General features: G+C 46.8%; 1 protein-coding gene across 1 annotated transcript in view; it reads left to right on the top strand.

Moving 5' to 3' along the window:
- The window catches only part of LOC124011338 (GPI ethanolamine phosphate transferase 2-like), a 134,254-nt gene that overhangs the window by 44,104 nt on the left and 75,858 nt on the right, over positions 1-14,292 (top strand). Inside the window, exon 5 of the mRNA XM_046324617.1 lies at positions 12,450-12,588. Within this exon, the coding sequence (XP_046180573.1) occupies positions 12,450-12,588 (139 nt within the window). The remainder of the gene's footprint in view (positions 1-12,449; positions 12,589-14,292) is intronic.

Here is a 14,292-nt window from a genome sequence, read left to right as displayed (position 1 = left end):
AAGCAATTAAAGTGCACACAACTCCTAAATACTGCGTTGAAAATATTTTTTAAATCATTAAATCAAACGTGTTACTATGATCTGTGGAATAATGTAATTTACAACAGAATTAACCGCCATTTGTCATCTAAGCTAGGAATGGCATCACAGTCTCACAGATGACAACATCTAGTGGTTTAGATATCCATCTAGAACCACCCCCCCCCACACTCAGGCATGCCCATGTCAGCCGCATCCTTGGAGCTAATCTTGGTTCGGAGCAGAAGATTGCTCTCCCTGGTACCGCAGGTCCTGCTCCACAGAAGCCTCCGAGTGTGTTCAAACAGGTTGCTGGTCCACCTCCCAAGACGCCTCTGGGTGCGGTCAAACACTTTGCCGAACAGAGAGTTGACCCATGGTGGCTGGACAGTGACTATATTCCTGACCACGCTCCTCTCCATGTGTCTACAGTCGATGTGGGACTGCAGACTGAGTGGCGGATGGACGGACAGGCGATTCTAACTCAGACAGATGTATGGGGAAACACCCAGCATCTCAGTGCTAGAGGCGTCACTACAGACCCCCTGTTTCAAATCCAGGCTGTCTCACAACCGGCCATGATTGGGAGTCCCGTACGGCGGCGCACAGTTGGCCCAGCGTCGTCCGGGTTTGGCTGGTGTAGACCGTCATTGTCAGAGATCCAAGATGGTGTAGCAGTCAGGCGTCTTTGTCTTCGTCTTGTCGTATCTTTTTTTCTTCTAATTTTCTTCGCACATATTTTGTATATATTGAAAAATATATTTTTTCACCTCAACTCCAACATACTCTCCTGGAATCAGCCTCAACCAATGCTTCTAGCTAGTAGTCAGCTAGCCACTGCTAGCGGCCATCAGCTAACCTTTAGCCCGGACAACTCCTGCCAGTCTGCACAGCACAATTCAACCCAGAGCATACTAGACTCTTCCCCCCCCCCCACATCTCCGGATTCCTACCGCAAGCTCTGAACCTTTTCACCTGGATCATCGCAGCTAGCTAGCTGCTATCCGCGTGGCTACTCCTGGCTAACATCTCTGTCTCAAAGCAATCACCAATTAGCCTGGAGCTAGCCTATGCTAGGCCCATCTCCCGGGTAGCTAAAGATGTCCATCAGCCACTCCTTGGGCTACAATACCTATTTTGCCAATTGGCCTTGACCCCTTTTACTGCCGATACGGAGCCCCGCCGATCCATCACGACTGGTCTACCGACGTAAACTGACTGAGGGGGTTTTCAACAGGCTCCTCCATCGCGACGTCCCCTGAATGCCCATCTGCTAGCCTGCTAGCAGTGGCCAGCTAGCTGTCTAGAGCATATCAGACTGTTAGCTGAAGACGTCCATCAGCCAATTTTCTTGGGCAATCACCAATTGGCCTGGACCCTTTTACTACACGGAGCCCTGCCGATCCATCACGACTGGTGGGGGGCTACAACTGACTCTTCCGTCGCGACGTCCCCCTAAGGCCCTTCTGCTAGCCTGCTATCCCTGGCCTGCTAGCTGTCTGATTCTCTGTGTCTCCAGCCCGCCTAGCGACTCACTAGACTCCATGATCACTCGGCTACGCATGCCTCTCCCTAATGTCAATATGCCTTGTCCAATTTGGTTAGTGATTATTGTCTTATTTCACTGTAGAGCCTCCAGCCCTGCTCAATATGCCTTAGCTAACCCTTTTGTTCCACCTCCCACACATGCGGTGACATCACCTGGTTTAAATGGTGTCTCTAGAGACAATATCTCTCTCATCGTCACTCAATGCCTAGGTTTACCTCCACTGTATTCACATCCTACCATCCCATTTGCTGTACATTATGCCTTGAATCTATTCTTCTGTGCCCAGAAACCTGCTCCTTTTACTCTCTGTTCCGAACATACTAGACGACCAGTTCTAATAGCCTTTAGCCGTAGCCTTATCCTACTCCTCCTCTGTTCCTCTGGTGATGTAGATGTTAATCGAGGCCATGCAGTGCCTAGCTCCACTCCCATTCCCCAGGCGCTCTCATTTGTTGACTTCTGTAACCATAAAAGCCTTGGTTTCATGCATGTTAACATTAGAAGCCTCCTTCCTAATTTTGTTTTATTCACTGCTTTAGCACACTCTGCCAACCCGGATGTCCTAGCTGTGTCTGAATCCTGGCTTAGGTATGCCACCAAGAACCATGAAATTTCCATCCCTAACTATAACATTTTCCGACAAGATAGAACGGCCAAAGGAGGCGGCATTGAAATCTACTGCAGAGTTGTTCTGTAATACTATCCAGGTCTGTGCCCAAACAGTTTAAGCTTCTACTTTTAAAAATCCACCTTTCCAAAAATAAGTCTTGATTGCCCCCCATTTATTGTCAGAGCTCGTACTGTTAGGTGACCTAAACTGGGACATGCTTAACACCCCGGCCGTTCTACAATCTAAACTGGATGCCCTCAATCTCACACAAATTATCAATGAACCTGCCAGGTACAACCCCAAATCCGTTAACACGGGCACCCTCATAGATATCATCCTAACCAAGCTGCCCTCCAAATACACCTCTGCTGTCTTCAACCAGGATCTCAGTGACTGCTGCCTCGTTGACTGCGTCCTTAATGGGTCTGCGGTCAAACGACCACCCCTCATCACTGTCAAACTCTCCCTAAAACACATCAACGAGCAGGCCTTTCTAATCGACCTGGCCCTGGTATCCTGGAAGGATGTTGATCTCGTTCCGTCAGTAGAGGATGCCTGGTTATTCTTAAAAAGTGCTTTCCTCGCCATCTTAAATTAGCATGCCCAATTCAAAAAAATGTACAACCAGGAACAGATATAGCCCTTGGTTTACTCCAGACCTGACTGCCCTTGACCAACACAAAAAGATCCTGTGGATGACTCCATTAGCATCGAATAGCCCCCGCGATATGCAACTTTTCAGGGATGTTAGGAACCAATATACACAGGCAGTTAGGAAAGCAAAGGCAAGCTTTTTCAAACAGAAATTTGCATCTACCACAAACTCTCAAAAATTCTGGGACACTGTGTAGTCCATGGAGAATAACAGCACCTCCTCCCAGCTGCCCACTGCACTGAGGCTAGGATACACTGTCACCACCGATAAATCCACGATAATGGAGAATTTCATAAAGCATTTTTCTATGGCTCGCCATGCTTTCCACCTGGCTACCCCTACCCTGGTCAACAGCCCTGCACCCCCCACAGCTACTTGCCCAAACCTCCCTTATTTCTCCTTCACCCAAATCCAGATAGCCAATGTTCTGAATGAGCTGCAAAATCTGGACCCCTTCAAATTAGCCGGGCTGGACCCTATCTTTCTAAAATGATCTTTCGCAATTGTTGCAACCCCTATTACTAGCCTGTTCAACTTCTCTTTCGTATCCCTAAAGATTGGAAAGCTGCCGCGCTCATCCCCCTCTTCAGGGGGAGACACTCTAGACCCAAACTGTTACATACCTACAGTTGAAGTCGGAAGTTTACATACACCTTAGCCACATGTTTTTGATCTCAGTTTTTCACAATTCCTGATATTTAATGTTTTAGGTCAGTTAGGATCACCACTTTATTTTAAGAATGTGAAATGTCAGAATAATAGTAGAGGGAATGATTTATTTCAGCTTTTATTTATTTCATCACATTCCCAGTGGGTTTCCCAGAAGTTTACATACACTCAATTAGTATTTGGTAGCATTGCCTTTAAATTGTTTACCTTGGGTCAAACGCTTCGGGTAGCCTTCCACAAGCTTCCCACAATACGTTGGGTGAGCTTTGGCCCATTCCCCCTGACAGAGCTGGTGTAACTGAGTCAGGTTTGTAGGCCTCCTTGCTCACAAACCCCACAATTCTTCTATAGGATTGAGGTCAGTGCTTTGTGATGGCCACTCCAATACATTGAATTTGTTGTCCTTAAGCCATTTTGCCACAACTTTGGAAGTATGCTTGGGGTCATTGTCCATTTGGAAGACCAAGCTTTAACTTCCTGACTTGAAATGATGCTTCAATATATCCACATATTTGTCCTTCTCATGATGCCATCTATTTTGTGAAGTGCACCAGTCCCTCCTGCAGCAAGGCACCCCCACAACATGATGCTGCCACCCCCGTGTTTCACTGTTGGGATGGTGTTCTTCGGCTTGCAAGCCTCCCCCTTTTTCCTCCAAGCATAACGATGGTCATTATGGCCAAACAGTTCTATTTTTGTTTCAGCTGACCAGAAGACATTTCTCCAAAAAGTACGATCTTCGTCCCCTTGTGCAGTTGCAAACCGTAGTTTGGCTTTTTTATCATGGTTTTGGAGCAGTGGCTTCTTCCTTGCTGAGCAGCCTTTCAGGTTATGTTGATATCGGACTAGTTTTACTGTGGATATAGATACATTTGTACCTGTTCCCTCCAGCATCTTCACAAGATCCTTTGCTGTTGTTCTGGGATTGATTTGCACTTTTCACACCAAAGTACGTTCATCTCCAGGAGACAGAACTCGTCTCCTTCCTGAGCGGTATGACGGCTGCGTGGTCCCATGGTGTTTATACTTGCCTAATCTAAATCCTCCCATTTATGAGTTTTTTTTCCTGCATCACTAACGACTCCTTTTACCTATTCCCTGCCTGTACTTTAGCCTATCGGATTTCCTGTTATTAACCTATTGCCTGATCTTCCTGATGCTGTTATACTAGCCTTTTCCATGCCTGTACTCTTGCCTTTTTGGACCCCCTGTGTATGACTTTCTGCCTGCCCCTGGACCCAGCTACCTGCCTCCTCCTGTGGTCCTTTACAAATAAACACATGCTGCTCCTGTATCAAAAGGCTGGCTGGTCCTCATTAAGGTCCAGTAGATCACTTCGCTATTCCTTTTTTGTTTGCTCAAGCTTCCGACTTACCTAACTCTGCTGTTAAAATGTAAAAACATTAGATGCCAAAACCCGTTCACAAGGATAGTTAACTCCTGACGTTCCTTGAGTCTCCACCAAACTCGATAAATCCACTTTTAGTTTGAAAGCACCTGAAATCAACTAAAAAATACATTACAATTGTTTGTCCTGGTGCTGCCCCTGCAATTAAAATGATTGATTGGGGACCTTCTTATTGACAAATGTATTCGTTTTTCTTCAATTTGTGGTGTGGTGGATATTACTTGTTTTATGTTTTATATTTTATTTTATACATTGAAATTGTATGAAATTGTATATGCAGGGCTCTCTTGTGAAAGAGACCCCGGTCTCAAAGGTGCTTCAATAAAAGTTTTAAAAAGATGCAGAGGTTGCGCTGGCTGGCAGCAGGCTAGGTGTCGATCTTTGTACAGACAGAGCAGCGGAGGTAGTCCTCCAGAGAAGAGGAAAACGTGGCCGTATCGGAGCTGACTGTGTACTGTGGTCAAATGAGAAATGTCAGATAAGTCTGTCCCTAAAGCACAGAGTCAAATGAACCTTTACTCTCAGCCTCAAGTGATTGGCGTTTCTATCTTATCTGAAAGGGGCCGGAGCGTTCCCTTATCCAACGCCCACAGGCCAATACTTTTCCCACAGTAACTCTGGTCTTATCCATGACCCAACACATTCATGGTGTGTTTAGAATTATGTACGGGTCAATTCCTGGACAACTGAGGCAAGGCATTCTCCATTATTATTATTATCTACAGATAAAACTATGCCGTGACTACTTGAAATGAAATATTTTGAGAACTCGAGTGTACAAAGTCAAAGCTGAACCTCTGAGGTAGAGAGTCGTCACAGAAGGCTTGGCCTGATAAAGGGGTCTCACATCATTCATGGAAAGAACCTAAGGCCTCTAAGGGGACCTCAAGGTACATGTTTGAAAAATGTGATCAATGATTGTTTTTTGGGAAGGTAAAACATTTTCTTTGCAAACCCCCCCAAGGATGCCTCTGCAGATACTGTGCATTTTTAAAAGGTTGAAATATTCTGGTTTCAAACTTCAAATGTGAGTCAACACTTTGAGTGGTCTGTTTCAAGCCACAGAACAATCCATGAAAAACATCCTCTTTTTTTTACGACTACCCAGAGAACTTTCATGCATTTATCCATTTTGGTATGACATTCCCTGTCACTATGACATTCAAAGGCATGAAGTCTACAGCCTTCAATAGTGGTCTTGATCTGGCGCATTCGCTATGGGTTCCTGAGCAATCGCCGTTTCCGCAAAGACGCTCAGACTTCAGAGAGCGTTTTGTCATTTGGTTTGAAAAGTATTGATTTTCTTCCCATTTCTAAAGCTCTGTTGAGTGCTGACCTCGGTAATAGGAGGTTGACATGCAGGACAAGGCCATCCCTCATTCTTTTACCTTTTCCTTTTTCATTCTTTGCTACAATTTGCCTCGGGGTCAGCCCCTATTCTCCTAGGACATCACATCTCTCACATTATGATCTAAACTCTGCAATGGTGCTGCAAATTGCACTCGCCTTCATCCACACAACTTGGCGCGTGAAAAGTTGAAGACAAAATTGTCTCTCATTGATAATGGGATGAGTTTATTTTTCGTTGAAAAAAAGCAGTTAAGTTTGTCATGTTGTTCATTCCGCTTTTTGAAACATTTTACAATTTTGTCGATTACTCCCAGAAACTTGGCAATAAATCGATCGGAATAAGGCATGGCAACATATTTATTTGGTAGGCTACAAATGAGCACACTTTCAGTACCACATTGTAAATCACGATGGCTGCCTCAGTGCAGGGGAGGGAAAGGAGCATTTTTCTCTTTCCCCTGTTCCTTTTGCTCTACCTCCTTAGACTCAACTGAACGAATTACCCAATCCAGGGTGATAAGGCCACTCTTTTTTTTCGCCCGCGGATTCATCGATCTTCATTCCCAACAGAGTTTTCAACGTTTTGTCTCCTTACCTTACACCAGACTGCAACTGCGACTTCCGACGTCTGGCAGATTGACGCTCTCCTGCTGGTGCTCAAGCGACCCGCTCGAGGGGGCCTTGGGGTTGTTTGATCAGAAATACAAATTGCCTGGCAGTCAGGAACCCTCACAGAGTGGTGGTGGCGAGCAGGTCCCCGACTCAGGTCCTCGACTTCACTTTTCTTCATCTACAGACTTCATCTATAGGAGTTGTATCCCTTTTTCCTGTGCAGAGCAAATGACTATTACGTAAGGCCCAACTGTCTTTGCATTTGCAGTTAATACTGTTGTTGTGATTCAGTATTGCTTCTTGAATTAATTAATTAATCATTTTGGTGAAACGTGGCTTATTGAATTACTTGGATTTACTGCTGCAGTGATACTAGCTTCCTTACTAGCTACGTGGTGAGTTACATTTACATTTACATTTAAGTCATTTAGCAGACGCTCTTATCCAGAGCGACTTACAAATTGGTGCATTCACCTTATGACATCCAGTGGAACAGTCACTTTACAATAGTGCATCTAAAACTTAAGGGGGGGTGAGAGGGATTACTTATCCTATCCTAGGTATTCCTTAAAGAGGTGGGGTTTCAGGTGTCTCCGGAAGGTGGTGATTGACTCCGCTGTCCTGGCGTCGTGAGGGAGTTTGTTCCACCATTGGGGGGCCAGGGCAGCGAACAGTTTTGACTGGGCTGAGCGGGAGCTGTACTTCCTCAGTGGTAGGGAGGCGAGCAGGCCAGAGGTGGATGAACGCAGTGCCCTTGTTTGGGTGTAGGGCCTGATCAGAGCCTGGAGGTACTGAGGTGCCGTTCCCCTCACAGCTCCGTAGGCAAGCACCATGGTCTTGTAGCGGATGCGAGCTTCAACTGGAAGCCAGTGGAGAGAACGGAGGAGCGGGGTGACGTGAGAGAACTTGGGAAGGTTGAACACCAGACGGGCTGCGGCGTTCTGGATGAGTTGAAGGGGTTTAATGGCACAGGCAGGGAGCCCAGCCAACAGCGAGTTGCAGTAATCCAGACGGGAGATGACAAGTGCCTGGATTAGGACCTGCGCCGCTTCCTGTGTGAGGCAGGGTCGTACTCTGCGGATGTTGTAGAGCATGAACCTACAGGAACGGGCCACCGCCTTGATGTTGGTTGAGAAAGACAGGGTGTTGTCCAGGATCACGCCAAGGTTCTTGGCGCTCTGGGAGGAGGACACAATGGAGTTGTCAACCGTGATGGCGAGATCATGGAACGGGCAGTCCTTCCCCGGGAGGAAGAGCAGCTCCGTCTTGCCGAGGTTCAGCTTGAGGTGGTGATCCGTCATCCACACTGATATGTCTGCCAGACATGCAGAGATGCGATTCGCCACCTGGTCATCAGAAGGGGGAAAGGAGAAGATTAATTGTGTGTCGTCTGCATAGCAATGATAAGAGAGACCATGTGAGGTTATGACAGAGCCCAGTGACTTGGTGTATAGCGAGAATAGGAGAGGGCCAAGAACAGAGCCCTGGGGGACACCAGTGGTGAGAGCGCGTGGTGAGGAGACAGATTCTCGCCACGCCACCTGGTAGGAGCGACCTGTCAGGTAGGACGCAATCCAAGCGTGGGCCGCGCCGGAGATGCCCAACTCTGAGAGGGTGGAGAGGAGGATCTGATGGTTCACAGTATCGAAGGCAGCCGATAGATCTAGAAGGATGAGAGCAGAGGAGAGAGAGTTAGCTTTAGCGGTGCGGAGCGCCTCCGTGATACAGAGGAGAGCAGTCTCAGTTGAATGACTAGTCTTGAAACCTGACTGATTTGGATCAAGAAGGTCATTCAGAGAGAGATAGCGGGAGAGCTGGCCAAGGACGGCACGTTCAAGAGTTTTGGAGAGAAAAGAAAGAAGGGATACTGGTCTGTAATTGTTGACATCGGAGGGATCGAGTGTAGGTTTTTTCAGAAGGGGTGCAACTCTCGCTCTCTTGAAGACGGAAAGGACGTAGCCAGCGGTCAGGGATGAGTTGATGAGCGAGGTGAGGTAAGGGAGAAGGTCTCCGGAAATGGTCTGGAGAAGAGAGGAGGGGATAGGGTCAAGCGGGCAGGTTGTTGGGCGGCCGGCCGTCACAAGACGCGAGATTTCATCTGGAGAGAGAGGGGAGAAAGAGGTCAGAGCACAGGGTAGGGCAGTGTGAGCAGAACCAGCGGTGTCGTTTGACTTAGCAAAAGAGGATCGGATGTCGTCGACCTTCTTTTCAAAATGGTTGACGAAGTCATCTGCAGAGAGGGAGGAGGGGGGGGAGGGGGAGGAGGATTCAGGAGGGAGGAGAAGGTGGCAAAGAGCTTCCTAGGGTTAGAGGCAGATGCTTGGAATTTAGCGTGGTAGAAAGTGGCTTTAGCAGCAGAGACAGAGGAGGAAAATGTAGAGAGGAGGGAGTGAAAGGATGCCAGGTCCGCAGGAGGCGAGTTTTCCTCCATTTCCGCTCGGCTGCCCGGAGCCCTGTTCTGTGAGCTCGCAATGAGTCATCGAGCCACGGAGCGGGAGGGGAGGACCGAGCCGGCCTGGAGGATAGGGGACATAGAGAGTCAAGGGATGCAGAGAGGGAGGAGAGGAGGGTTGAGGAGGCAGAATCAGGAGATAGGTGGGAGAAGGTTTGAGCGGAGGGAAGAGATGATAGGATGGAAGAGGAGAGAGTAGCGGGGGAGAGAGAGCGAAGGTTGGGACGGCGCGATACCATCCGAGTAGGGGCAGTGTGGGAGGTGTTGGATGAGAGCGAGAGGGAAAAGGATACAAGGCAGTGGTCGGAGACTTGGAGGGGAGTTGCAATGAGGTTAGTGGAAGAACAGCATCTAGTAAAGATGAGGTCGAGCATATTGCCTGCCTTGTGAGTAGGGGGGGAAGGTGAGAGGGTGAGGTCAAAAGAGGAGAGGAGTGGAAAGAAGGAGGCAGAGAGGAAAGAGTCAAAGGTAGACGTGGGGAGGTTAAAGTCGCCCAGAACTGTGAGAGGTGAGCCGTCCTCAGGAAAGGAGCTTATCAAGGCATCAAGCTCATTGATGAACTCTCCGAGGGAACCTGGAGGGCGATAAATTATAAGGATGTTAAGCTTGAAAGGGCTAGTAACTGTGACAGCATGGAATTCAAAGGAGGCGATAGACAGATGGGTAAGGGGAGAAAGAGAGAATGACCACTTGGGAGAGATGAGGATCCCGGTGCCACCACCCCGCTGACCAGACGCTCTCGGGGTGTGCGAGAACACGTGGGCGGACGAAGAGAGAGCAGTAGGAGTAGCAGTGTTGTCTGTGGTGATCCATGTTTCCGTCAGTGCCAAGAAGTCGAGGGACTGGAGGGAGGCATAGGCTGAGATGAACTCTGCCTTGTTGACCGCAGATTGGTAGTTCCAGAGGCTACCGGAGACCTGGAACTCCACGTGGGTCGTGCGCGCTGGGACCACCAGAGTAGGGTGGCCGCGGCCACGCGGTGTGGAGCGTTTGTATGGTCTGTGCAGAGAGGAGAGAACAGGGATAAACAGACACATAGTTGACAGGCTACAGAAGAGGCTACGCTAATGCAAAGGAGATTGGAATGACAAGTGGACTACACGTCTCGAATGTTCAGAAAGTTAAGCTACGTAGCAAGAATCTTATTGACTAAAATGATTAAAATGATACAGTACTGCTGAAGTAGGCCAGCTGGCAGTGGGTGCGTTGTTGACACTACACTAATCAAGTCGTTCCGTTGAGTGTAATAGTTTCTGCAGTGTTGCTATTCGGGGCTAGCTGGCTAGCTAGCAGTGTTGTTTACGTTACGTTGCGTTAAAAGAATGACAATAGCTGGCTAGCGAACCTAGAAAATCGCTCTAGACTACACAATTATCTTTGATACAAAGACGGCTATGTAGCTAGCTATGTAGCTAGCTACGATCAAACAAATCAAACCGTTGTACTGTAATGAAATGAAGTGAAAATGTGATACTACCTGTGAATGCGACCGGGTTGTTGAGTTCTATACAGAAGACGTTGGCTAGCGTTGGCTAGCTGTTGGCTAGCTAGCAGAGTCACCTACGTTAAGGACGACAAATAGCTGGCTAGCTAACCTCGGTAAATTAAGATAATCACTCTAAGACTACACACTCTAAACCTAAACAACACAATTATCTTGGATACGATGATACGAAGACAGCAAAGACAGCTATGTAGCTAGCTAACACTACACTAATCAAGTCGTTCAGTTGAGTGTAATAGTTTCTCCAGTGCAGCTAATCAGTGGACGTTAGCTAGCTGGCTAGTGAAGACTACGTTAGGACGGCGAAATACGATAATTACGCAATTATCTTTGATACAAAGACGGCTATGTAGCTAGCTGAGAAGAAATTGCTAAGATTAGACAAATCAAACCGTTGTGCTATAATGAAATATAATGAAAAAGTTATACTACCCGCGGGAGCGAAGTGCAGATGCGACCACTCGCTCCAACCGGAACCGGAAAAAAGAGTTCTGAGGAGACTGTCATGGGTTTCCCACAAACCCGAAAGAACTTTCTATTGAAGACTCAGTCGGAATTTCCCACAACCCAATACTTTGAAAATGAGGCTTTGGGAAAAATAAAGCACGTACCATCGAGTGGTTGATATTCATGGTCACATGACAGCATAAAAATATTTGGAATGGCCACAGGTGACGTTGCCAGATCACGTCTCTCAGCCTCCTCAGTCATATACTGTACAGTGCAGATTCAGCACTCAGAGAGGGTTAGCTTATTTTGGGGGGTTAGTATAATCTATCAGGAGATGGACAAAATAGTCTATAGTAGATGACACTTGTAGCATGAACTACTCATGAGAGTAGCTGGCTATGCAGGCTGCTGATGAGGAGGAGGAAGTTTTGGAGTGTAGCTCGCTCACTTAGCGTTAAGATGCCGTTGATTTGAAAATAGCTGGCTTGGTTAGGGCGAGCAGCTAAATTGGTAGGGACTCGAGGCTTCTGTTAGCTCGCACTGCTAAAGGAGGCAGGCGAGTTTGGAAGAGAGTGCCTGAGAGTTTCGTTTGGCATGAAATGCCGCTGACCACCTTCCATTCCCCGAAGAGAGAGAGTCTAGCCCCTCAGGCGCTGTTTAGACACTCCATTGTTTCGCTCCAGCCAGTGGAGGACATGAGGCGAGGCTGCTACTTCCAGCAGCAGGCCTCTATTTCAAACAGATATCTCTCCCCCCGTTTCTCCGCTGACTGTGCGTTTCTATTACCTGTTGAAGCCCACACTTTCTACCTGACAAGTCCCTCATAGGGAGTTGAGTAGAGATCAGATGTCCGTGGCTGGAATATTGAAGTAGCCCTGAATTGACTGCACAGGCGGAACAATTGTTATTTTCCAATGTGAATATATGTACCCATTATGCTTACAAACTGCCGAAGGGATACAATAGTACTACTGCTGGCACATTTAGGCTGGCATTATCTGTGAAGGATAGCCTATTGAGGCTGATGAAGAGTTTTTCCCCTCCCCAGACTCAGTCTTATGTCACGGGCCGCATTCTGAATATATGCTAACTGTAAATTGCAGTGGATTAAAAGTTTCTGATAAATGGCCATATGTCAATATTTGCTCTGCTTATGTCCCATGCGTCCTCAGGAGACAGTGGGTGCACTACCCTACCTGCTGGTGCTGTGTGGCGACCACGGGATGTCCGAGACGGGCAGCCACGGGGGCTCGTCTGCGCATGAGGTCAACACCCCCCTGGTGCTCATCAGCCCTGCCTTCAAGAGGAAAGGTAAGCACTTTCGTTGGCTCCCCCTGTTATCCTTTAGCCTGTCGGTCTCAGGCTGTCTTGCTGTCAGTGCACAACTAGGCACATTCACACCAGTGTTCAAATCCATATCATAGCACTGGTCCACCCCTTTTTATATGCACTTACATTTGTTTTCACATAGCCACGTTTTTCCTTTTTCCTGAGTGAGGATTAATGTCACTTATGATAAGCAGGGGCCTACTCCAGAGTGCCTGAGCCACACACGCATACACGCCTGGATAATTACAGTTGAAGTTAGAAGTTTACATACACTTAGGTTGGAGTCATTAAAACTCACTTTTCAACCACTTCACAAATTTCTTGTTTACAAACTATAGTTTTGGCAAGTCGGTTAGGACATCTACTTTGTGCATGACACAAGTCATTTTTCCAACAATTGTTTACAGACAGATTATTTCACCTATCATTCACTGTATCATAATTCCAGTGCGTCAGAAGATTAAATAAACTAAGTTGACTGTGGCTTTATGGAAAATTCCAGAAAATGATATCATGGCTTTAGAAGCTTCTGATAGGCTAATTGACATAATTTGAGTCAATTGGAGGTATACCTGTGGATGTATGCACACATGACTGTAAGTCGCTTTGGATAAAAGCGTCTGCTAAATGGCATATATTATTATATTATTATTATTATTATTATTATTATTATTATTATTATTATTATTATTATTATTATTTATTATTATGTATTTCAAGACCTACTTTCAAACTCAGTGCCTCTTTGCTTGACATCATGGGAAAATCAAAGGAAAATCAGCCAAGACTTCAGAATAAAAATTGTAGACCTCCACAAGTCTGGTTCATCCTTTGGAGCAATTTCCAAATGTTTGAAGGTACCACGTTCATCTGTACAAAAAATAGTACGCAAATATAAACACCATGGGACCACGCAGCCGTCATCCCGCTCATGAAGGAGACGAGTTCTGTCTCCTAGAGATGAACGTACTTTGGTGTGAAAAGTGCAAATCAATCCCAGAACAACAGCAAAGGCCCCTGTGAAGATGCTGGAGGAAACAGGTACAAGTATCTATATCCACAGTAAAATTAGTCCAATATCGTCATAACCTGAATGGCCGCTCAGCAAGGAAGAAGCCACTGCTCCAAAACCGGCAAAAAAATGCCAGACTACGGTTTGCAAGTGCGGATGAGGACAAAGATCGTACTTTTTGGAGAAATGTCCTCTGGAGAAACTGTTTGGCATAATAACCATTGTTATGTTTGGAGGAAAAAGGGGAGGCTTGCAAGCCGAAGAACACCATCCCAACCATGAAGCACGGGGGTGGCAGCATTATTTTGTGGTGGTGCTTTACTGCAGGAGGGACTGGTGCACTTCACAAAATAGATGGCATCATGTGGAACGAAAATTATGTGGATATATTGAAGCAACATCTGAAGACATCATTCAGGAAGTTAAAGCTTGGTCGCAAATGGGTCTTCCAAATGCACAATGACCCCAAGCATAATTCCAAAGTTGTGGCAAAATGGCTTAAGGACAACAAAGTTAAGGTAATGGAGTGGCCATCACAGCCCTGACCTCAATCCCATTGACAATTTGTGGGCAGAACTGAAAAGTGTGTGTGAGCAAAGAAGCCTACAAACCTGACTCAGTTACACCAGCTCTGTCAGGAGGAATGGGCCAGAATTCACCCAACTTATTGTGGG

Source organism: Oncorhynchus gorbuscha, linkage group LG23 (assembly GCF_021184085.1).
Source record: "Oncorhynchus gorbuscha isolate QuinsamMale2020 ecotype Even-year linkage group LG23, OgorEven_v1.0, whole genome shotgun sequence".
Classification (NCBI taxonomy): Eukaryota; Metazoa; Chordata; class Actinopteri; order Salmoniformes; family Salmonidae; genus Oncorhynchus; species Oncorhynchus gorbuscha.
Note: the sequence above shows the minus strand (reverse complement) of the source record. Positions and strands in the feature narration are given on the sequence as shown.